Raw genomic sequence first — 26,277 nt, forward strand, 5'->3', positions numbered from 1 at the left:
GTAAAAAGTTGACGTCATGGATGTCTACAGGCTTTTCCACATGTTGCTCACATTCAGTTTTTAGTTTGTTGATGAACAAGAATAGTGGAAGATAAATCGGTCAGTTATACAATTTCAATGTATATCCATGTTGTATATTTGGACTGGTGAAAAATGACAGCTCTGTTAGATATAAAAAAAATTGTTGTGCAAGTCATTAATCTGGGTGTGGCACAATGATTAACAAGGACATTTGAAAGTGGCACGCCACACCGAAAAGGTTGCAGACCCCTGGTTTAGACAAAGAAACTTCATCATTGTAAATGACTGCTTGACCAGACACAAACCTCACCACGCCAATGCTGGGTCTCCTACAGCTTGGCTAGGTAATTCACCGTTTCCTCTTCGTCTAGGATGAAAATGGTGAAAGTAAGAAAAGGATCGGTTGAAATACAGTCCAAATGCCAACCCCAACCCCCCAAAAGATGAAAAAAAAAAGTTTCTCTGAGCGACAGGCCGGATATTCAGCTTGGCAGAGGCTGCAATGAAGATGGCGTCTGCAAGTAGAATATTTTGAATTAACGGACATCAATTTTGATGATTGTCGCAATGGTCGATTGGTTACGACCACATTCCTTAGCAAAGGTAACGATGTGTTTGTCTTTTTTATATTTGTTTGTCGCAAGCTTTGCTTCCATGGTTATCAGGTTTTTCATGTTCAGTTAATTCAGCCAATAACATATCTAGTGTTGATGTTGTTGTCATGGTCGCCGTGGTGACCGGTCTGCCCCGCCCCCTGGGCACCAGCTGAAGCAAATCAGCTAATTGCGTGGCTGCTACTTAAGGTTGGGTTGTGGGTATTGCGGGTGTTGGCTCATTACACCTTTTCTGTTCTGTTATGCCCTGTCCTGTTTAGTTTGAGTCAGAGGAAACCTGTACTTGACCATTCTGAGTGTAAGAATGTTTTTGTTCTGTTTTGTCCCGGAGTTTTTGGACGACTTTTATTTTGTTAAATAAAAGTTATGATTGTCTACGCAATTGAGTTCTCCCTTCCTGCCTCCGTTCTGGTCCGGTCCCACCTCGCGACAGTTGTAGCGAAGGGCCTGAAAACATCTTATTCGGAACCGTAAAGTGATAAAGTCGTAAGGTGGGGACGCTGTAACCCGGGGTTCTACTGTACATGAACAGATCTTAGTTGCATTTTTACAGTATTACAAGATTTTTTTGTAATTATTTTATACATTTCATCAATGTTTTACTCCATCACTTTTTTCGATTGGGTTTAAACATGTTTATAGACAATTTTCTCTCATCTCATCTCCCATCTCATTAGCTGCACCGCTTATCTTCAGTAGGGTCGCGGGGGTGCTGGAGCCCATCCCAGCAATCATCGGGCAGTGGACACCCTGAACTGGTTGCCAGCCAATCGCAGGGCACACAGGGACAGACAACTCGCTCGCTCATTCACACCTAGGGACAATTTAAACCGGCCAATTAACCTGACACGCATGTTTTTGGAATGTGGGAGGCAAACCGTAGTGCCCGGAGGAAAGCCACGCAAGCACGGGGAGAACATACAAACTCCGCACAGGAAGTCCGGTAGCTGGATTTGAACCCACGCAGGAGGTTCCAAAGACCTTAGAACTGTGCCGCCGTGCTGCCACAATTTTCTCTTGTTTTCTCCTATTTCTTTGCCTGTGGCACTCCCCTACAATCAGCCATTTTTGACACAATGCTTGTATAAATTGAAGTCCAAAAACCTGATCGAATATAACGTCATTTATTAACAATTGGCTTTCATTCTATTAAATTGTGAGAGTAAGGAACACAAAGAAAGTAAATGTTGTGAAGTTGGACAGTTGGATCCCCACGTCATGGAGATGGCTTGACTTGCTCCACTCAGCACCGGTCATGGAAAATCTTCAGGATGGATGCAAGAGCCTCATCTCATATGCTGTCCAGCTGCTTCAATACAAACGGAGCTGTAGGAAAAAACGATTTTAATGAGTTAGTGATGTTCGGATGAAACAATGCGTAAATAATCCCGGTACGACAGCATAGAGGGAAGACCTGAAAGATTTCATACATTTGACTATAAAGGGTTTAATAAAATTAACTTCAAAGTAAGTACATGTGCTCAGTTTGATGCAGTAGAGAGATTCACCGACTGTTTTTCTTCAAGGTTCATGAGAAGGTTAGGCTGTCTGGAATGCATCAGACGTATTTTGATAACAGAATTCCTGTGAGTGCTGACGGGAGAAGGCCAGACGCACAAGGTCGTCGGCATTGTTTTGTGAAGCGCTTTGCTGATATGAGTTTTCTTTCGACATTGCGATGCCTTTCGGCGAGGACTTGGTGAAGCTGGCACCTGGCCCGCCCCATGGGAGGAGTCGGCACGCCCCATGGGAGGAGCCAACACCCCAGCTTGTGAAAAGAACTTAAGAAGACAGAACTGGAGACAAAGACTAATTCGACAATAATTCGACAATAATTCGGCTAATTCGATGGAATTCACTTAGTTAAATACTTTAAGAAAACAAATCTGCCCCCGTGTGAAAATGCCGGCTATTCTTGTTCATTTTCCCATAAAGAAAAGAGCATGCATTGCTGGGTGAATTAAGGTTATGTTTGGTTAATGGAGTCAGAGAACTAATTCGAATAATTTGGCAAACGCTACATTTCTAATGTATTTAATTCCCAACAGACCTTAAGCCGGAATTTTTGGTCGGGCCTCTCGCTGCAACGCTGCCTTTATGTCTTAAATCCACCATTTCGCTCTCTCGCTGTTAAAAAATAAAAATCCACAGCCCCTCTCTCGCTTTATTGTATTTACACTGAGCTTTTATTTGAACATGATAGCGTTTTTTCATTTATTTTCTCTGTTTGAGTCATTTGCGCAGCACGGCGGCGCAGTGATTTGCGCGTGTGCGGCGCAGTTCTGAGGTCATGAGATCGAACCTCCTGTGTGGAGTTTGCATGTTCTCCCCGTGCTTGCGTGGGTTTCAGGTTAATTGGCCGGTCCAAATTGTCCCTAGGTGTGGATGAGCGAGCGAATGGTCTGTCCCTGTGTGTCCTGTGATTGGCTGGCAACCAGTAGAGGGCTCACTGCCCGAAGATACCTGGGATGGGCTCCAGCACCCCCGCGACCCTACTGAGGATAAGCGGTGCAGATAATGGATGGATGGATGAATTATATAGCTGATAAATTACCTAAATTTAATGTTGACAATGTCTGTGTATTGCAACATCCGTTACAGACCGGTCATCCTGGAAGAGGGATGACCTCATGTGCAGTCCCTTCTCAAGGTTTCTTCACTTTCCTCATGTTGAGGTTTTTGAGTTTTTCCTTGCCCTCATGTAGGTTTTAGATCAGGGGATTGCACAATCCAAGACTTCTCGTGATGAAGGGCTATTCAAATAAACATGATTTGACATAATCTGTGTATTCCAATTAAATGCATGTAAATGATCCGCGCCTTTATACCAGGCAGGCTTTTAAGTATTTGACAGATTCTATTTTAACCCTACTTCTAATGATTGCAACCGGGTAACAACATAGTAACTACATATTCATAACATAAGAAATGAGAAAATGAGAAATGCATATAAACCCGTGTAACTAAAGATAAATCTCTCGGCTTCAAAGCAATTGTAAATAAAACTCTCATTCTAACTTAAACATGAACTAGAATGTTTCTTCATTTTCCTCATGTTGAGGTTTTTGAGTTTTACCTTACCATCATGTAGGTTTTAAATCAGGGGATGGTGTAATAATTAGTCTGTTGTTTGCAATATCTGTGGTCTGTGTGGCCCTCTGAGACTCTTTGTGATTAAGGGCGTCACAAATAAACATGACTTGACTCATGCTGAGGTTTTGAGTTTTCCCTTGCCCTCATGTAGGTTTTAGATCAGGGGATGGTGTAATAATAGTCTGTGGTTTGCAATAATCTGTGGTCTGTGCAGCCCTTTGAGACTCTTTGTGATTAAGGGCGTCACAAATAAACATGACTTGACTCATGCTGAGGTTTTGAGTTTACCCTGCCGTCATGAAGGTTTTAGATTAGGGGATGGTGTCATAATTAGTCTGTGGTTTGCAATAATCTGTGGTCAGTGCAGCCCTTTGAGACTCTTTATGATTAAGGGCGTCACAAATAAACATGACTTATGCTGAGGTTTTGAGTTTTCCCTTGCCCTCATGTAGGTTGTATATCAGGGGATGGTGCAATAATTAGTCTGTGGTTTGCAACAATCTGTGCAGCCCTTTGAGACTCTTTATGATTAAGGGAGTCACAAATAGACATGACTTGACTATTAGTGCTTTAACATGTTTAAATTGCAAACTTAACACGTAGTATCTTTGTTTGAAAAAAGTAAAATTCATGATGAATATTGAACAGTATCTCAATGTCACCCGTGCGTACTCACTAGCTCTCAGGAGAGCGACGTAAATCAGAAAATTCCGTAAAGATGTGACGACGTCTTGTCGCATTTTCTTCTTCATTTCCTCCGGGTCCATTTTAGGCCCCAGTCCTTCCAATTTGAACATGATAAATGCGGATTCGATGAATTCGGTTTCAACGTGAGCTTAATTCGGTTTTGCTTTTTGGTAGCGTGGAAGGAATACGATGACCCGGAAGTAAACACCGGAAGTCTTTCGATATTAGGTATGGCGTCCTTGGACGGACAATTCTAATTATACAATAGACTATTTGATAAAAAAACTTAAATTATTGTTAGCTAAATTATATTTTTTTTTAACAAAATATGTATCATTTTAAGCCATATATTTGATATCAGAACCAGAAAGTTATTCAGTAACCATAAATTATCAACTTCTCAAAAGAAAATACAACACCCATTATTCACCCATGTCACTATATTTTGTTCGGTTTTTATTTATTTGTCACTATTGTTTTACTTTTTGTATGTAAATGTGTAAAAAATAAATCTTAAATTTACGAAATATAATGTAAGACACAGGAATCAAAATGACGTCATAAGTATTTTGGATATTTATCACTAAAACTGTGAGGGAAATAAATTACCTCAGTGGTGCAATTTACCGGAATTATATTTATAATAACAATCCGGTTTTACGAATTGTGTTCTTACTTGAATATCTTTGAGGATTGCGATAGTAAAAGAACACTAGATGGCAGTATAGGAAAACAACCAGTATAGGGCACAGGTCAGGCCCGCTAAGGGATTGAATCCGGCTCGCGAGACAACGCTTGGAGAAGCGCAAGAGAAAAACGAGCTGTAGGTTGGAATATGTCCGCTTGATGTTGGGCCAGGTGCCTTTCACAAAGATGCTATGCTTGTATTTCTCTCTCCCACTCTTTCTCTTTCTCTCTCTTTCTCCCTTGATCTCTCTCTCTCTCTCTCTCTTGATCATTCTCTCTCTCTCGATCTCTCTCTCCCTCTCTCTCTCTTGATCTCTCTTTCGATCTCAATCTTGATCTCTCTCTCAATCTCTCTCTCTCTATCTCTTCCTCCCTTTTTCTCACACTCTATATTTCTCTCTCCATCACTCATGTCTCTCTTTTTCTTTCTTTGTTCCACTTTGTCCCTTTCTCTCTCTGTTCTTTTGCTCTCTCTTCATTTTTTCTTTTTCTCTCTCTTCTCTCTCTCTCTCTCTCGCTCTCTCTCTCCCCCTCTCTCTCTCTCTCGCTCTCTCTCTCCCCCTCTCTCTCTTGATCTCTCTCTCAATCTCTCTCTCTATCTCTTCTTCCCTTTTTCTCTCACTCTCTATCTCTCTCTCCATCACTCATGTCTCTCTTTTTCTTTGTTCCACTTTGTCTCTTTCTCTCTCTGTTCTTTTGCTCTCTCTTCATTTTTTCCTTTTCTCTTTCTTTTCTCTCTCTCTCTCTTGCTTTCTGTTTCTCTGTTTCTCCCTTTCTCTCCTTATGTCCTGCTCTCTTTCTCTCCTATTTTCTCCTCCTCTCTCTTCCTATTTGGATTTCTTTCTTTCTCTTTCTTTCCTTACCCCTCTCTCACTATTTATCTTTTCATCTCTTTTGTTTCTCTTCTCTTCTCTTGCTTTCCTCCTCTCTCTTCCCATGTCTCTTTGGATTTTTTTCTTTCCCCTTCTCTCACTATTTAACTTTTATCTCTTGTTTCTTACTCTCTCTCTCAATCGCTCTCTCTCTCCTTTCTCTCTCTCACTCTCTTTTTCTCTTTCTTTCTTTTTACCACCCTCTTTCCCTTTCCCTCCCTCTTTCTCTTATTTCTTTATCTTTCTTTTTCTTTCTCTTTCATCTACTAGTTATTATTTCTTTTGTATTTCTTTTTCCCTTGTTTTTTTTTTTTCAATTTTTGAGTTTTTTTTCCTTCCCTTTTCCTTTTGAGTTGTTTTTTTCCTCTTTTCCTTTTTCCTCGTTTGTACTTTGCTCACTTTTCTGGATTAAATATGGTCTCTCCGTTATACTTTGTTGTGCAGTGTTTTTATTTTAGTTTGTTTTCACTTTTTTTCCTCTTCCTTTGTTTATTTCGACCCCTTGCTTGTGACTTCTATGTTGCTTTTTTCCTTTCTTTTGTTTCTTTTTTTCTGACTTTTTAATTCCTTTCGTACTTTTTCATATTTTTCCCTCCTTGTTTTTTTTCATTTTCTCACTTTCTTTTTAGCTTTGTTATTTTTCTACTTTTTTATTTCTTTTTTCCTTCTACGTATATTTTTCTCCTTTTGTTCCTTCCCCCCTAATCTGTTCTTTGTCCTCACTTTTTCTCTTTTTCTTATATTGTTCTTGCTGTTTCCCTTCTTCCTTTTCCTTTTTCCTTTATTTTTCTGTTTTTCCACCGAGCTTGTTTTACTTGTTTTTTCTTGCTCTGAGAGTTTTTCCTGTCATTTCTCCTTTACCCCTTTTTATATTATTTTTATTGTCTTTTCTTGTCTTGTCTTGTCTTGTCTTGACTTTTCTTGTCTTTTCTTTTCTTTTCTTTTCTTTTCTTTTCTTTTCTTTTCTTGTCTTGTCTTTTCTTTAAGACTGCCCTCACCACTACATCCAGTCTTCTTCAGGTGGGCAGAGCGTGTCTGTGGGTGGGCAAAGACCACCCCTGCCCTCCTGGAAACGCCCCTGTTGCCATGGATTTTTGCGACAAATTACACTCATTTACGACTGTATTTATTTTTGATTTATTTCTTGTATTTGTTTTTTTTTTGGTTTGAACAATTTTATTGACACTATTAACAGCAAATAAACAATACGACGTTTTAACAATTTTTTCCGACATTTTAAAAATTTGTTCAAACCTCATATTGCTAGAATATGATATAATGAAATTGTGAATGTATTTAATTGCTGTTAAAAGTGTCGATACAAACTCATATTGTTGGGATATGATATAATGAAATTGTGTGTTTAATTGCTGTTAGAAATGTCGGAAAAAGGTGTGTTGTATTCACGAGAGAGGCGTATTCTGAAAAAAAAATAGAAAAAAGTAAGAAATCAACAACAACAGTCGTTTCGAGAAAAATAATTGCGACATCATCTGTGTGACGTCACCGCGCGAGGGCGACACCACTGTTGGGGAAAAACGGGGGACCACGGATCAGACTAAAGAGCGAATTGGGAGGGGATGGTGGAAGCTATATGGAGGAGGAGGGTTTGTGGTTCCATTTCCGAGGATTAAACAGAGAAGCGTTCCCGGCGCGATGACAGCATCCAGCACATCGACATAACCCCCCACTCCATCATCCTCATCCGGTTCGGGAGACAATCGCCATTTGGTCTCAACCATCTCCGCATCTTCCCCCGAGATCGCCATCGTTTTGGGGCAAAACGAGAAAGAAGGTGAGTGCCAACAAATGAGGATTTCTCTTCCGAGTGAATCAATGGAGGTCCACGCAACAATCGGATTACGCGAGGTTGACCTTTTCCCTTTGTTTAGTGTCGTCTCTTGGCTTTGCTTTTGTGGAGGTATTTGGGGAGGAGTGTGGGGAGATTCGATATGGCGAATGGTGGATCCATGCTCGATGGAGGATGAAGTAGTTATGAATGGGCGTAGGCGACGAGCTGGCAGTCCCCGGGGACATGGATGCTTTTCTTTTCATGACCGTTCTTTTTTCTTCTCTGCTGCTGCCATGATGACATTAAACTACATCTGTTGCTGTTATGAATTTGAAATGGATCTTAGCACGTTTTTTGGGCACTTTGGCTACCCGTCCTATGTGTACTGTAATTATTTGGAAGCTCAGCATTTCTTATTATAGATACGCGATATCGTTTTTTACAGACCGATACAGTCCTCATCTTTTTATGATTCGCCAGTATACATCTCTCTCTCTCTTTAAGACATCTATCTATCTATCTATCCATCCTCCCACTCATCCATCCAACCATTTACTGTATCTACATAACTATCCGTGTATCTAACTATCTAGACATCTATCTATCTATCTATCTAGACATCTATCTATCTAGACATCTTTCTAGACATCTATCTATCTATCTAGACATCTATCTATCTATCTAGACATCTATCTAGACATACATCTATCTAGACATCTATCTATCTATCTAGACATCTATCTAGACATCTATCCAGACATCTATCTATCTATTTAGACATCTATCTATCTATCTAGACATCTATCTATCTATCTATCTAGACATCTATCTATCTATCTATCTGGACATCTATCTATCTAGACATCTTTCTAGACATCTATCTAGACATCTAAACATCTATCTATCTATCTAAACATCTATCTATCTATCTAGACATATATCTAGACATCTATCTATCTAGACATCTATCTAGACATCCATCTATCTATCTAGACATCTATCTATCTCTATATAGATATCTATCTAGACATCCATCTAGACATCCATCCATCTAGACATCTATCTAGACATCTAGACATGCATCTATCTAGACATCTATCTAGACATCTATCTAGACATCTATCTATCTATCTAGACATCTATCTATCTAGACATCTATCTAGACATCTATCTAGACATCTAAACATCTATCTATCTATCTAGACATCTATCTAGACATCTATCCTATCTATCTATCCATCTATCTAGACATCTATCTAGACATCCATCTATCTATCTAGACATCTATCTATCTATCTAGACATCTATCTAGACATCCATCTATCTATCTAGACATCTATCTATCTCTATATAGATATCCATCTAGACATCCATCTAGACATCTAGACATCTAGCTAGACATCTAGACATGCATCTATCCATCTAGACATCTATCTAGACATTTATCTATACATCTATCTACCTAGACATCTATCTATCTAGACACCAATCCATCCATCTGACATCCATCTATCTATCTAGACATATCTAGACACCTATCTACCTAGAAATCTATCTATCTAGACATCTATCTATCTATTTAGACATCTATATATCTATCTATCTATTTAGACATCTATATCTATCTATCTATCCACATATTCAACCACTTATCCGCGCATCTACCTATTCGTGTACCTATCCACGTACCTATCCACATACCTATCTACCGGCCTATCCGCGTATCTACCTACATCTCTATAGCTATCTTTCTACATAACTTTCTGCATATCTACCTACCTATCTGCGGTCTTATCCACGTACCTATCCGCATACCCTTATACCTACCTATCCGCGTTTCTTTCTACCTAGCCGTGTATCTATCTATATCTTTATAGCTAGCTATCTCGCTACATAACTATCTGCATATCTACCTACCTATGTGTGTACTACCTGTCCAGTGATCTATCCTTCTACCTCGCTGTGTGTCTATCTATATCTCTATAGCTATCTCTACATAACTATCTGCATATCTACCTACCTATTTACCTACAGTACCTATCCACATAACTATCAATCTACCTACATAACTATCGGTGTATCTATCTACCTAGCCATGTATCTCTCTTTCTATACATTTCTATCTCTATCCCTACAGAACTATCCTCGTATCTATTTACCTAACTTTGTATCTATCTATATGTTTCTATCTATCTATTTATATCTATATCTTCACATCTATTTGTTTACATCTATATCTTTATATCTGTATCTCTATATTTGTATCTCTATATCTATCTCTCTACCCACCTATCTGCGTATCTATCTACCTATCCACAAAACTATCCATCTACCTACATTACTATGCATGTATCTATTTACCTAGCCGTGTATCTATCTTTCTATATCTTTATATCTATCCCTCTACATAACTATCTGCATATCTGCCTACCTATTTACCTGCAGTACCTATCCACATAACTATCCATCTACCTACATAACTATCAGTGTATCTATCGACCTTGCCATGTATCTCTCGTTCTATATATTTATATCTCTATCTTTACAGAACTATCCTTGTATCTATCTATCTATCTATATCTTTACATCTATATCTCTATATCTCGTTGAATGTCTTTCTTACGAGAAGCCATTTTTCGCATTCAGAGAGTAGGATAGAGTGCTTGGAAGATCCTAGATTCGGTTCTTCGTTTGATCTCCGTGCGGGACCAGAGGCAGCGATTTAGGTGGCAGAATGCTGAATCTTCTACAGTGGATCTATTGAGAGGGATATTCAGGCCATCTACTATCTACCTACCTATCCACGTATCTAACTACCTATCTACGTACAGTACCTGTCCACGTATCTATCTACCTACCTATCCTCGTATCTATATATCCATCCACATATCTATACATCTATCCATTTATCTATCTACCTACCTACCTACCTACCTATTCACCTGCCTATCCACTTATCTATATTTCTATCCATGTATCTATGTATCTACCTACCTACCTTCTTATCCACATATCTAGATATCCATCCACATTTCTATACATCTATCCATGTATCCTTCTAACTACCTACCTGCCTATCCATGTATTTATAAATCGATCCATGTATCTATATATCTTTCCATGTATCCACTTACCTATTCACCTGCCTATGCACGTATCTATAAATATATCCATCTATGTATCTACCTACCTACCTCCTTATCCACATATATCTATATCCATCCACATTTCTATATATCTATCCATGTATCTTTCTACCTACCTACATATTCACCTGCCTATCCACGGTGACTCAGGGACGTATATTATGTTATTCCCCGCGATGGGATGTGCATGGTCCGAGCTCACGCCGCCGGGGGAGATTTACAAACGGCAGAGCTGGCACATCAGCAAAGTCTTGATGCCTTACCCTATTAGCCTCCCGTTGCCACGCAGACTGCTCCACTGTCCCACTTTCCGCAGCCAGTCTCTAGGGCAGTCGCCGGAGGGGGTCTTTGGAATTCCACCTGCCGGACAGAAATAATGAAAATATAGAGTGAAAGAAGTATTGCATGTTCTGCAATATAAGGTGCACAGGATTAGAATGCACCCCCCCCCCCCCCCCCCCCAAAAAATAGTATTATTAAATATATTTTCTCTACATAAGGCTTACTGGACTATAAGGCGCATACAATTGAATTACACATCAAGGGGTCTTGTCTTTCTGTCTATCCAGACATATATTTATCTATCCAGACATATATCTATCTATCTAGACATCTATATATCTATCTAGACAGTCATCTAGACATCCATCTATCTATCTAGACATCTATTTATCTATCTATCTATCTATCTAGACATCTATCTATCTAGACATCTATCTATCTAGACATCTATTTATAATAATAATAATAATTTCCTTGTATTGTCATTCTGTGTAGCAATGTACACAGAACGAAATGTCGATTGCACCTGACCCGTTGTAGCGAGCCGATGCAGCCGCAGCCAACAGAGGGCGCCGCCGACCACTTTTTAAGTCTTAGGAATGACTCGGCCGGGGCGCGAACCACCGACCTCCCAGTCTCAAAGCGGGCGCCTTACCATCTAGGCTATCTAGACATCTATCTAGACTTCTATCTATCTAGACTTCTATCTATCTAGACTTCTATCTATCTAGACATCTATCTATCTAGACATCTATCTAGACATCTAGACATCTATCTCAACATTTATCTATCTATCTATCTATCTATCTATCTATCTATCTAGACATCTATCTAGACTTCTTTCTATCTATCTAGACATCTATCTAGACTTCTATCTATCTAGACATCTATCTAGACATCTAGACATCTATCTATCGAGACATCTATCTAGACTTCTATCTATCTATCTAGACATCTATCTAGACATCTATCTATCGAGACATTTATCTAGACTTCTATCTATCTATCTAGACATCTATCTAGACATCTATCTATCTAGACATCTATCTAGACATCTAAACATCTATCTCAACACTTATCTATCTATCTAGACATCTATCTAGTCATCTAACTAGACATCTAGACATCTATCTCAACATTTATCTATCTATCTAGACATCTATCTATCTATCTAGACATCTATCTGTCTATCTAGACATCTATCTATCGAGACATTCATCTATCTAGACATTTATCTAGACTTCTATCTATCTATATAGACATCTATGTATTTAGAAATCTATCTATCTAGACTTCTATCTATCTATATAGACATGTATATATTTAAAAATCTATCTATCTAGACAGCTATCTATCTAGACATCTATCTCGACATCCATCCAGACATCCATCCATCTATCTTGACGTTTGTCTGTCTGTCTGTCTGTCTAGAGATCTATATATCTGTCTGTCTGTCTTTGTGTCTAGACATCTATCTATCTATACATATATCTACATATCTAGACATCTATGTATCTAGACATCCATCTATCTTTTTTCCAGGTTTTATTGAGTAAAATTAAATAATGACCATATTTATATGCATGATTTTTACTTTGTTCCATCTATTATTTTAAACAGCTTTACTCGACAAAATAGGTTATTGTCCCTGTACTTCGTCAAATAAAAAGAAAAAAGAATGTGCTGCCACCTACTGAAATGGAAGAATAATACAACAACATGGCCGATGACTGAAAGAAAGCCATGACATGCATTTTTTCCAGATCAAATAATCAGACGTGGCATTTTCTTGCGGCACACTAGTGTGCCCCGGGACACTGGTTGAAAAACACTGGTCTATTCGATTTCCCCAATTCTTTGTCCATGCTTGGCATGATTACGACGTTGCATAGAAGGAAAGATACGATCGTAAAAAATCAATGTTCCGCGATATGGCGGAGGGAAGAGATTTGACCTCATTGATGTGACAGTAATGCCCCAATGTAGGCCAACTCTATTTAGGAACATATCCTACAAAAGGGTCTTAGAGAGGAACAGCCAACGCTTTCTCCTCATGTTATCCTTTCAAAATCAATATTTCGCATCGGAAAAATGACGAGAAAACCTCGTTTTCATCGGCCCCAACGACCTCGCCCAAGTTGAATGCCCAGCAACGCCAAGCCAATATGATTGTATTGGGGCCTCGTGGTAGAGAAAAACTCTCACCTGGGCCGGACTGCTAGATTAAACAGAGGGAGGGAAGATGAAGAGAGAGAAAACTGAATGATAGAACAAGAGAGACAGAGAGAAAACTGAATGATAGAGAGAGAGAGAAAACTGAATGATAGAGAGAACAAGAGAGAGAGAGAAAACTGAATAATAGAGGGAACAAGAGAGAGAGAGAGAGAGAACTGAATAATAGAGGGAACAAGAGAGAGAGAGAGAGAGAACTGAATAATAGAGGGAACAAGAGAGAGAGAGAGAACTGAATAATAGAGGGAACAAGAGAGAGAGAGAGAGAGAACTGAATAATAGAGGGAACAAGAGAGAGAGAGAGAGAGAACTGAATAATAGAGGGAACAAGAGAGAGAGAGAGAACTGAATAATAGAGGGAACAAGAGAGAGAGAGAGAGAGAGAGAACTGAATAATAGAGGGAACGAGAGGGAGAGAGAACTGAATAATAGAGGGAACAAGAGAGAGAGAGAGAACAAGAGAGAGAAAACTGAATGATAGAACAAGTGAGCAAACAAGAAAGAGTGACAGAGAGAATGAGAGAGAGAGAGAGAAAAGTGTGAAAGAGAGAAAATGACAAAATAAAAAGAGAGAGCGAGATAGAAACAGAGAATGAAAGAAAGACAAAACAGAGTGTGAGAAAGAAAAAAAAGCAGGAGAGAAGGTGAAAGGGAGAGAAAAATGAAGAGAGAAAGAACAAGGAAATGAGAGAGAAGATTAAGAGAGAGAGAGAACAAGAGAGAGAGAAAAGTGTGAAAAAGAAAATGACAAACTAAAAAGAGAGAGCGAGACAGACACAGAGAACAAAAGTAGGACAAAACAGAGTGTGAGAAAGAAAAAAAAAGTGTGAGAGAAGGTGAAATAGAGAGAAAAATGGAGAGAAAGAACAAGTGAATGATAGAGAAGATGAAGAGAGAGAGAAAAGTGTGAAAGAAAGAAAATGACAAAATAAAAAGAGAGAGCAAGACAGACACAAACAGGAGTGTGATAAAGAGAGAAAAAAGAGGTAGAGAAAAATGGAGAGAGAGAGTGAGTCAGAAAGACTTCTTTTTTATAAACATACACACAAACAAACTCCATCAATAGAATAGATCTCTATTTCACCAGAAATGGTCACAAAATTTCAATCCCAGTACCGGCAAAGAGAACAAGGGAACAATTTTCTCACAAGAATACACAAAAACGCATAAAAACGAATACCAACAATAGTAAGGACAACTACCCGCAACGTTAAAAGAGAACAGAACACACAAAGACCCTGTAATAATCCAAGAGAAAGCACATATCTACACTTTGCAAGTCATATCCATTAAAGTCATGTTGTTGGGGTTTTACAGCGCAACAATACACCAGTGTCTTTTGCCATCTGGCCCTGAGGAATGTCCCACTCATCAACATTCTCAACTCCTCCTTCTCAACCAAGTCCCCAACAAGGCCCTCCAGTCACTTATTCTTCTCTCTTTTCTCCGAGCAGCTTCTTTTCAAGCCGCCCTCTCCGGCCTCTGGAGAAGGCCCCCCCCCCGCTTCCCTCCTCCGTGCAATATCCGCTCCCTTTCTCTCTTCTTTTCTCCCGCTTTACTCTTTCGCAGCCCCCTCTTTTCTTTCTCGACTTCACCTCCGCAACCCCCCCCTCTTTCTTTTCAGTGTCCCCTTTCGTTTTTCCACCTTGGTTTCCTTCGCCATGGCGGAGGCTACGCTAGCTGCATTAGCCGCATGCATTATTCATGTAGCCCGCAGTCTATGTTGCTCTTCTGCCGCTGAGATCCGGCTGTGGGGGGCGCTGGGCTCCAGAAAGAGGTCAACCGCAGATTTGGATCTATTAAAGGAATAGCGTATCAAAGTGGTGCTGATTTTGGGAAGCGTTTGTACGGGGGCTTGAAATCCTCAAATATGCTTCATTCTTGCCATTGCCGTGTTTATTGGCAGTCTGACTCCAGCCATCCATTATCTGCACCGCTTATCCTCAGTAGGGTCGCGGGGGTTGCTGGAGCCCATCCCAGCTGTCTTCAGGCAGTGGGCAGGGGACACCCTGAACTGGTTGCCAGCCAGTCATAGGGCACACAGGGACAGACAATTCGCTCGCTAATTCGCACCTAGGGACAATTTGGACCGGCCAATTAACCTGACATGCATGTTTTTGGAATGTGAGAGGAAACCGGAGTGCCCGGAGGAAACCCACGAAGAGAACGTACAAACTCCGCGCAGGAAGGTTGATAGCTGGATTTGAACCCATGACCTCAGAACTGTGCCGCATACGCGCTAACCACTGTGCCGCCGTGCTGCTAGTCTTGAAACATCCATCCATCTATCCATTATCTGCACCGCTTATCCTCAGTAGGGTCGCAGGGGTGCTGGAGCCCATCCCAGCTAACTTCAGGCAGTGGGCAGGGGAGACCCTGAATTGGTTGCCAGCCACTCCCAGGGCACACAGGGACAAACAATTCGCTCAACAATTTGGACCGGCCAATTAACCTAAATTGCATGTTTTTGGAATGTGGGAGTGCCCAAAAGAAACCCACGCAAGCACAGGGAGAACATGAAAACTCCGCAGAGGAAGATTGGTAGCTGGATTTGAACCCATGACCTCAGAACTGTGCCGCACACGCGCTAACCACTGCGCCGCTGTGCTGCCCAGTCTGACTCTTGTTAGGAATTTAAATACATTTGATGGAAAAATTAATAAGATCAGTAGCTGGTACAGGAGAGCAAAAACGTGGTCGGGGTCGTAAGCCAGAACGGGAGCGTAGACTTGGTCTGGGAGCAACAAGAGGTCGTAAGCCGGGACGGGAGAACAGACGTGGTCAGGAGCAAAACAGGTCGTAGCCGGAGACAGACAGGTGCAAAAACAGGACAGGTGAGAGTCAGGGTCGAAAAAGGCTTGCCTAGTATTCACTGAGGTTCAAAGACGGACTGACAACAGGGGACAGACGGGACTGGGTTCAAATACTGACGGGGAGCCAATCAGAACCCGCGGCAGTTGGCGCCAAAAGAGTGGGAACAGCTGAGTCACGTAGTAAACATGACAATTTCAATACTTAAATGAGTTTTTCTATTAAATTTCAGAAGAAAATATACTTCAATGAAAAAGTTTTCTGATTTTGCAAGAGAAATTGGTTGAAAATATGTTGAGAAAAAAATAATGAAGAAAATGTCCTATCTAGAAGACAGAAAATAAGAAATTCTGTCAATAAAGAAATACACAGGGTGTCCCCCAAAAATGTAAACACATTTTATCAATTAATAGCTCAATTATATATCATTTCTTTCTAGCCCTGATTTTTGCCTTGTAGGCACTAAATAAGACACACTGTCCCTTCAAAAAGAATCATTTTGCTGCCGACCTCCTCTTCCACAAGCACCATAGTCACGAGAATTGTATGAAACGGCCTGTTTATTGTCAAGAACCTGCCAGTTAAAGTGCATCAGGTCCAACATTTTGGCCCATTCCGACGCGCATTTGTGTCCCCGATGACAAAGCATTCCCCGAATGCTTCTTTTCTCCCCGAGCTTTCTTTTAGTCGAAGCCATATCCGTCCCGATGTCCACCACCAAAGCCCTTTAATCCCTGGCCGAGAATTCCGTGGAACGAACCGGTCGCTGCCGCGTTTGAATTTCGGTTTAGAGGGTGGGTCCCAAACTCCATTGGGTCGGGGGACGCTGAAGCTGAGGTTGGGACGAACGGGGTTTTCAACAATAACAACGCTGATAAAGGCAAATGTTCTTAAAGGGACAGTGTTTTTAAAGGGACAGACTCCAAACTAGGGAGAATGAAGCCAGCAAAAAACAGCCTTTTTCTCCATTTTTCCCAGGCTTTTCTTAAAGATAGACAAAAAGAAGGCATAAAGTTTTTTTTTTTTAGAAATGAATAAAATAAATAAGAAAAAGAGGCAAAAAATGAAAACAAGAAAAAAGGGGAGAAGGCAAAAAAGGAAAACAGTTAAGAAAGGAATTAAAGAGAAAAAAGACCAAAATGAAAAAAAAATGCAGTTTTCGTTTCTCTTTTAATGTTTTTATTTTTCTCTTTTTATTTTTTTCATTCTGCTTTTTCTTGAGTTTTTCTTTTCTTTTTCTTTTCTTATTTCTCTTCTCTTAAAAGTATTACGGTGTGTTTTGGTCACTTTCAGTCTCCGTAGTTAGCCTTTTCCCGTTGTGGTTTTAGCGCTCTATTTCAGTGGCACGGCAGAATACAGCGACATCTAGTGGGAAAATAATACATACTATCCTTTTGAAATTCATCCTGGGGGCCACAAGTTTGAGACCCCTGATTTAGAGCACAGGTGTCAAAGAGGCGGCCCGCGGGCCAGATCAGGCCCGCTAAGGGATTGAATTCGGCCCGCGAGACAACACTCAGAGAAGCGCAAGAGAAAAACAAGCTGCAGGTTGAAATATGTCCACTTGATGTTGCCAAAGCCAGGTGCCTCGAACAAAGACACTGTACTTGTATTTCTTTCTCTCTCTCTCCCTCTCTCTCTCTATCTCTCTCTTTCTTTCTTTCTTTCTTTCTTTCTTTTCCACCCTTTTTCTCCCACCCAGTCTCAGTCTCTTTCACTCTCTGTGTCTCTCTTTTTCTCTTCCTTTGTTGCCCTTTGTCTTTTTCTCTCTCTGTGTCTTTTTAACTTCTTTTGATCTAACTTCCTTTTTTCTCTTTCTCCATACCCTTTGCGCTTTCTTTTCTCTTTTCTCTCCTTCCGTCTTTCTATTTCTCTTTGGATTTCTTTCTTCCTCTCCCTTTCTTTTCCCCCTCTCTCACGACTTTATATCTTTTTTGTTTCTCACGCTCTCTACCTCTCTCTCTTTCTTTGTCCCGCCCTCTCTCTCCTTTTCCCTCCCTCTTTCTCTTTTTTCTTTCTCTTTAATCTACTACTAGTCCGGCCCCCGACAGAATGTTTGTTCTATCGTGTGGCCCCCGAGTTAAAAAGAGTTTGACACCCCTGATTTAGAGGATGGAGGACCCGGTCTCCGGAGCGAGAGAGCCTCGGGGGCCGGAGGAAGGAGGGGCCTTTTTGGAAAACCACATCGCTGGTTTGGATCACATCTGCTCTGCTAGCCTGACATACTTTCGACATCCGCTCGGAGAATATTTTATTTTGATTTGACGCAGTTATGGAGTTAGACCGCTCATGTTGCTAAAACTGCTGTGCGCAGGTGGCCTCGCCAGACCGGGACCAGGACCCATGATCTCGAGGGCCCCCCTCCGGCTCTCTTTAACCAATCCTGGAGGGGCCACGGAGCCAATGTCTCAGAGGACGAGCGGCTGTCGGTGTTGCAAAGTCCTCCGGGGGGAAGCTCAATCAGGGTGAGTGTCGCCAACGTTTGTTGTGATTTTGCAGTGGACCCAAACGCAGGAATTAGGAACAGGCAGGGTGCTTGAAAGTGTTGGGAATTGAATATTAAAATGTAGCGTTGACCAAATTTGATCGAATGAGTTCTCTGACTCCATTACCCAACACAGCCTGCATTCACCCAACAATGCGCGCTCGTTTATTGATGGGAAAAGATGGACAAGAATAGCCGACATTTTCACACGGGGGCAGATTTCATTTCTTTAACAATTTAACTAAGTGTACTCCATCAAAAATGGCCGAATCAGTGTCGTCGGAGTCTCTGTGAAACCCTCTCTTCAAGTCCTGTAGCCTTCTCCTCTCGGCCCACGTCTTTCCGCAAGATGGTGTCCCGGCTCCTCCCATGGGCGTGCCAGGGAAGCCCCACGTGGGCTCCACCATTTCGCCTCGATGTCTGGAAAACTTAAAACAGCAGAGCGTTTATCAAAACATTGCCTGCCGTCCTCCGTCATCAGGGCCCCTCCGCGTCTAGGTGCACTGATTATCTTATCAGCCTTACGTCCCGTTCCCGCTGTTCCTGTAAACAATATTCTCCACTAGGTTGCACTGACCTCGCACCACAGCCCCGCCAGTGAATATCTTTTACCTTAAATGTAATTTGTAGTCAATAGTACAAAATCCTTTATAGTCAAATGTATAAAATCCTTCAAAAGTAAATTGCACTTTAATCATAAAATCATCGAAAAAGTAACAAACAAATGGTCAAAAAACAACAATCAAACTGTCTGGACAAAAAACAAACCTCGGAAAGTAGGACAAATTGCACTTTAATCATCTTATCTCAACTGATTAGCTGCACCGCTTATCCTCAGTAGGGTCGCGGGGGTGCTGGAGCCCATCCCAGCCATCTCCGAGCAGTGGGCAGGGGACACCCTGAACTGGTTGCCAGCCAATCGCAGGGGACACGGGGACAGACAACTCGCTCGCACATTCAGACCTAGGGACAATTTGGACCGGCCAATCCACCTGAAATGCATGTCTTTGGAATGTGGGAGGAAACCGGAGTGCCCGGAGGAAACCCACGCAAGCACGGGGAGAACATACAAACTCCGCACAGGTAGGCTGGTAGCTGGATTTGAACCTGCACAAAACGTTCCCAAGACCTTAGAACTGTGCCGCACACGCGCTAACCACTGCGCCGCCAAAATCATCAAAAAAGTATTGGTCAAAAAACAGCAATCAAACTGTCTGGACAAAAAACAAACCTAGGAAAGTAGGAGAGACTGGCAAAAAGGTGATAGGGGAAAACAAGGGTGGAAAATGAAAATCACCCAACACTGGGTGCTGTCCAAAATGTTCTTATGGAGGGTGAGGCTAATTAGGGATAGGTGTGATAGGATACACCTGTCCCAATGACACCGATTAGGCGCCCTCTTGTGGACAAAGGGACGCCAGACCCTGACATAGCCTCCCCCTCAAGGGCTACCAGACATCCCAAAAGAAATGATACAATTATGGAGGCTGCAACAACAAGACGGCCGAAGGTCCTTGCTGGAACAGGGAGCCGAAGCGACCAGGCGCTCTTCTGGCAGCCGGGCCAGGGAGCCGAAGCGGCTGGGGACTGCCTTCTACGCGATTCATAGCAGTGTTATTTTCAACAATTCTAAAAATGCTTGAGGTTTTTGATTACAGGTTGAAAATAACATTTCTACTTACAACAGTTCTGATAACACGGTGTTGAATTCGAAACCGTCCTCTTGTTGTTGCGGAGAGATTTGGTCTCGTGTGCCGCTTGGTCGCAAGGTGTGGCCCGCGTGTTACGCTCATGCGAAGCAGCAGGAAAGAGAACAAGCTATCGATCAGTTCCTCTTTCTATATAGACCGGGGACGCTTGACCAGATCATGCCTCCATGGGCGTGGTCTTAGATATCTGATACTCAAAGTATCGGGTGACGGTGTTTGAAATTGCTAAACTTGTTGGAAAGCCAAAGAAGTAAGACATTTGCGTCATGTTCTGTACTTGTAGTGTTTGAAAGCAATAAGAGTGCAGTTTATTAGAATCTTATTCGTTTTTGAGTAAGAATACAACTTTTTTGTTTTGAGTATTGTCCATTACCGATACAACCGGATCCATTTTCAGTAAACCAGTCATACCTATTAGTATAACCCTTAATGAAAAAATCTCAAAGGGCTGCACAGACTGCCATGACAACATCCCCTGATCTGAAACCTACATGAGGGCAAGGGAAAACTCAAAAACTTTAGCATGAAAGGACTTAAGAAACCTTGAGGTAATCCCCTTTCCAGGATGACCAGGCTTGCAATAGATATTGGAAGAGCAAAAACTGCTATTTAGAAAGTTAGCTAATGCGTTCCAAAACCCGATACCTGAGATTAAATTGTATATACATAATAAACATTACCTAAAAGAATATAGTAAGTACCGTATTTTCCGCACTATAGGGCGCACCGGGTTATAGGGCGCACCCCCAAAAAATAGTTTTTGGTCCTATATCTTCCATAGATAAGGCGCACCGGATTATAAGGCGCTACAATGGGAACGTGGACAAAACAGTCAGATGGTTCAGTCCAACTGATTACCCCCTTAAGATTCCCAAAGCTTGCAAAGACGCAAATACGTGTCGAGAACACGTGCGGATGCGGTGTCCGTACCATGTCACTCAAATGCATCGTTCCAAATATCATTCGGAAGGTTAAAGTCTTGGGATTCAAGAAATGCCAACCATTCTTTAGTTTCTATTTTCTTTTTCGCTCGCAACTTTACCGTGCATATGACAATAAACGCTTGGAATTGAGTTGAATTGACTCAACTCATCACAGCAACATCAAGATCGTTCTAAAACAAGATACCGGGAAAATAGAAAGCCGCATAGCTCACCTAAGTTCTCACGTTCAATAATGATACGCAATCATGGTCTTCTTATATCCGTGAGTGAAGTAAATCCAGGAGAGTCAAATATTTACAAATACAGACTAATGAAACATGTTTCTTGATGGCGTACTTTAGCAAGCTTGCTATTCAGTCCTCTTTTTCGGCCAATTGCAGGGTTTGTTTCGGCCCTCTAGCCTATCCGAGGCTCCGAATAATTTCAGCCAATAGCGATCGATTTAACGGATGATTGACACATCTTTTTCGGCCAATTGCAGGGTTTGTTTTGGCCCTCTAGCCAATCCGAGGCTCCGAATAACTTCAGCCAATAGCGATCGATTTAATTGATGATTGACACATCTTTTTCGGCCAATTGCAGGGTTTGTTTCGGCCCTCTAGCCTATCCGAGGCTCCGAATAACTTCAGCCAATAGTGATCGATTCAAATGATGATTGACACATTGGTTAGCCAATGAAACGCCGGTATATAAATCCCAGCATACACCGCGGACTACTCCACGTTTGGGGGAAAATCGAGTCGGCGGCTGTTGCGTAAGTTGCGAGACCTTGCGATTTAATATTGAGCCATATATAAGGCGCACTGTATTATAAGGCGCATGGTCAGCTTTTGAAAAAAAGACTTTTAGGTGCGCCTTATAGTGCGGAAAATACGGTACTTCTCATATGTAACATACTTGGATATGGTTAAATTACATTTTAAATAAATACACTTGGAAAAGAAAAGTGAAATTTTGTCTATTTTTGGTGTGACCTCACTTGAGCTGGTACAGTGGAGGTAGTGGGTGGATGCAGAGAGGTTCGGGAGCATTGCGGATTAAAATGAAAAGCACTTGCGAGGGTTGTCATGCTCTTAGCTGCTTTAATCGCCTCCGTATACAGTGCTGTGAAAAAGTATTTGCGCTCTTTCTGGTTTATGTGCTTTTTGCATATTTATCACTCATAAAGGTATTAGATCAACAAACCAATTTTGAATATCACACAACCCAAGGAAACCCAAAATGTAGTTATCAATTATTGATTTCATCTGTACCTATGTGAAAAAGGAAATAAATATGAAAATGTAGCGTTTACCAAATTGTTCGAATTGGTTATCCGACTCCATTAACCAAGCACAACCTACATTCACGTAACAATGCGCGCTCATTTCTTGATGGAAAAGATGAGGGACCGGCATTTTCACAAGGGGGCAGATTTAATTTCTGAAACAATTTAACCTAAGTGAACTCCATCGAATTAGTGTCGCTCCAGTCTCCTCTCTCGATCTTCTACCTTCCTTCTCTCGGCCCACGTCTTTTCCCGCAAGCTGGTGTGCCGGCTCCTCCCATGGGCGTGCCAGGGAAGCCCCCACGTGGGCCCCACCGTGTCGGAGAAGAGCGTCCAGCTGTCTGGACCAAACAAAACAACTTCTCCAAACAATCCCTGCCGTCCTGCGTCAGAGTCCTGTTATCAACAGAACTAGACAAAACATTCCGCATTGGGATCAGCGTGACCTGTCATTGAACTTAAGCCTACTGGGTGAAAATCTTCATTGCACTCAATAAATGTAACTTGTATTCAATCGTATAAAATCTTTTATAGTCAAATGTATAAAATCGTTCTTTTGTATTATAATATGTGAAAAAGTCATTGCCCTCTGAACCTAATAGCAACTATAACAAGGTTCAAATGTTTACAATAATTGTTCATGAGTCTTTCACAACGCTGTGGAGGAATTTTGGCCCATTCTTCTTTGCAACATTTAAGGTTCGGACACCTTTTTATGGACAAATTCAAGCTTTTTTTAAAGACTTTCAAAGCATATTTTCCAATTTATCCAGTACCATCCAAATATCAACCACAACCATATTTCAGAACCCTAACATACAGCCCAAATCCTAGCTTGTAACTGTAGCCTTACACCTAACCCTAACCTCGTTTCAAACCGTAACCCTAGCTCCAAACATATTTTGGAACCCTACATTTAGTTATAAACCCTAATATTAATATCAAACTGTAGTTCCTAACCCTAAACATACACCTAACCAGGGTTTGAAATAACGTCTGCCCAGGCGGTTGGTTTGGAAATTTCTGAATATCGGTTCGTTTGGAAATTTGCATACTCGACAGCCAATCAGAAGCCTGCATCGAATAACTTCCTGCTTCCGGACTTTCCCGAGTGTTATAAGGTCGTGCATTTGCATATCATTTTCCAAAGTAGACGCACAGAGAACACGAGAAACATGGAGAAGTGGTTAGGAATCAAGCCGAAACCTTAGCCCCAGAAGAAAGATTCAAAAGAAGCGAACAACATTTATGACGCTACAAAACGTAAACCCTACATTAAAAGCCTCGTGGAAAGAGGAGTTCACGTGGCTTGTAGCAGACGCACAGAAAACACAAGAAGAATGGAGAAGTGATTAGGAATCAAGCCAAAACCTTAACCCCAGAAGAAAGACTCAAAAGAAGCCAACAAAATTGATGACGCTCCAAATCGTAAACGTACATTAAAAGCATGGTGGAAAGAGGAGTTTGCGTGGCTTGTAGCAGTCGCACAGAGAACACAAGAAAAATGGAGAAGGTGGTTAGGAATCAAGCCAAAACATCAGCCCTAGAAAAAATATTCAAAAGAAGCGAACAAAATTGCTGACACTCCAAAACGTAAACGTACATTAAAAGCATGGTGGAAAGAGGAGTTCACCTGGCTTGTAGCAGACGCACCGAAAACACATGAAAAATGCAGAAGTGGTTAGGAATGATGGACATTTGTGGACATTTGTCCCATGCGTTTCAAGTCAAGTCAAGTCAAGTCAAATTTATTTATATAGCCCTTAATCACAAAAATGTCTCAAAGGACTGCACAGGATTACAGTTACAAAATTACACAATTACCTGATCTTAAACCAGCAAACCAGCATGCGGGCAAGGAAAAACTCAAAAACCTCAGTGTGAGGAGAAAAGAGAAACCTTGAGAAAGGACCTCACATGTGGTAATCCCCCTTCCAGGATTGAACAGGGTGAATTACAATTAGCATTACTGTACACAGAATAGTAAACACTAGGTAAGATGTTGAAAATGTGTCCGGAAAGAGCATGACATCAACGACGACGCCAGCTGGTAAATGCAGGGGTTGACATGCTGCAGGTCAGACCCCGGTCCGTTGACCCATCCCAGATCATCCTTCTCCTTCGTATCAGCCAGGCAGGCCTCAGAAAAAGACAGGACAAAACAGAATACGAGGTGGGCATCAATCATATGCTTTGGAATAGAAGTGTGTCTTAAGCCTCAATTTAAAAACTTCCGTTGAGGTTGCAGATCTTATCTCCAGAGGCAGGGCGTTCCACAACACCGGGGCCCGGATGGAGAACGCTCTCGAGCCCGCAGACTTCTTGGCTCTCGGAGTCACAAGTAGACCGGCATTTTCCGAGCGCAGACTCCGTGAAGGAACATAGGGGGAAATCAAATCGGAGAGATAAGAGGGTGCAAGCCCATGCAAACATTTATATGTTAATAAGAGAACCTTAAAGTCACATCTTAAGTGGACTGGGAGCCAGTGCAAGTTGGCCAATACAGGTGTAATATGCTCAAACTTTTTGGTCTTAGTCAAAAGTCTAGCTGCCGCATTCTGAACCAGCTGCAAACTTTTAATGCTAGACATCGGGAGACCAGAAAGCAATACATTACAGTAATCAAGCCGAGAAGTAATAAACGCATGAATTAAAATCTCTGCATCTGATTGGGACAGCATTGAACGAATCTTCGCAATATTACGGAGGTGGTAGAAAGCTATTCTAGTAATATTTTTCACATGTAACTGAAACGACAGATTAGGATCAAATATAACACCTAGATTTTTGACCGAGTCACTATGGGTGATATTACATTTGTCTAGGTTCAGGGTAATGTTTGAAAACAAATGACGACAGTGAGCTGGACCAATAATCAACATTTCAGTTTTTTCTGGGTTAAGGCGTAAAAAATTATTTGACATCCATCTTTGAATCTCAGTAAGGCAATCCTCCAGATTTCTAAAACTTAAATGTCCAGTTTTTTCCAGTGGCACATACAGTTGAGTGTCATCTGCATAGCAATGGAAACTAATATTATACTTGCGGATAATGTCACCAAGCGGGATCATATAAATACTAAAAAGAAGGGGGCCAAGTACAGAGCCTTGAGGAACACCACAAGGGACATTAGATTGTTTAGAGGTCATATTGCCATAGTTAACACATTGCATCCTGTCTGACAGGTAGGACCTAAACCACGAGAGTACAGTTCCTGAGATACCAATGCGTTCTAGACGAATCAATAATATGTTGTGGTCGACCGTATCAAAAGCAGCGCTGAGATCCAGCAGCAGTAACATTGATGAGGCACCAGAATCTATTGTTAAAAGGAGATCATTGGTTACTTTTGCAAGAGCTGTCTCAGTAGAATGATTTGCTCTAAATGCTGACTGGACAGTTTCAAAAAGGTTATTTTCTGACATGAAGTCATTTAGCTGCTGTGCAACGACCTTTTCAAGTAATTTCGCAAGAAATGGCAGATTTGACACTGGCCTATAATTACCTAGGCTTTCTGCGTCAAGGTTAGGTCGCTTAAGCGTGGGTTTAATGACGGCAGACTTGAAGGCTACAGGAACAATAGCCTTCAAGTCTGTTTGACACGTGTCCTAAAACCAAAGGAATATTTAGGAGAA

The 26,277-nt window shown here is 41.3% G+C and overlaps 2 protein-coding genes across 2 annotated transcripts in view; one reads left to right on the forward strand and one right to left on the reverse strand.

Moving 5' to 3' along the window:
- Positions 1-1,739: 1,739 nt before the first annotated feature.
- On the reverse strand, positions 1,740-4,620 carry tomm5 (translocase of outer mitochondrial membrane 5 homolog (yeast)). The gene is made up of 2 exons (XM_088344312.1): positions 4,405-4,620; positions 1,740-1,961 (listed from the first exon to the last, which is right to left on the reverse strand). Exons 1-2 carry the CDS (start codon positions 4,523-4,525, stop codon positions 1,927-1,929), a joined length of 156 nt encoding a protein of 51 aa, XP_088200438.1. The 5' UTR covers positions 4,526-4,620; the 3' UTR covers positions 1,740-1,926.
- Positions 4,621-7,544: 2,924 nt separating this feature from the next.
- Positions 7,545-26,277, forward strand: part of frmpd1b (FERM and PDZ domain containing 1b) — a 65,067-nt gene continuing 46,334 nt past the window's right edge. Inside the window, 2 exon segments of the mRNA XM_088343870.1 lie at positions 7,545-7,769; positions 18,552-18,702. The gene's annotated coding sequence lies outside the window, so the exon portion shown is untranslated.

The sequence above is a fragment of the Urocampus carinirostris genome, chromosome 9 (assembly GCF_059441175.1).
Source record: "Urocampus carinirostris isolate Australia breed hairy pipefish chromosome 9, RoL_Ucar_1.0, whole genome shotgun sequence".
In the NCBI taxonomy this organism is placed as follows: domain Eukaryota; kingdom Metazoa; phylum Chordata; class Actinopteri; order Syngnathiformes; family Syngnathidae; genus Urocampus; species Urocampus carinirostris.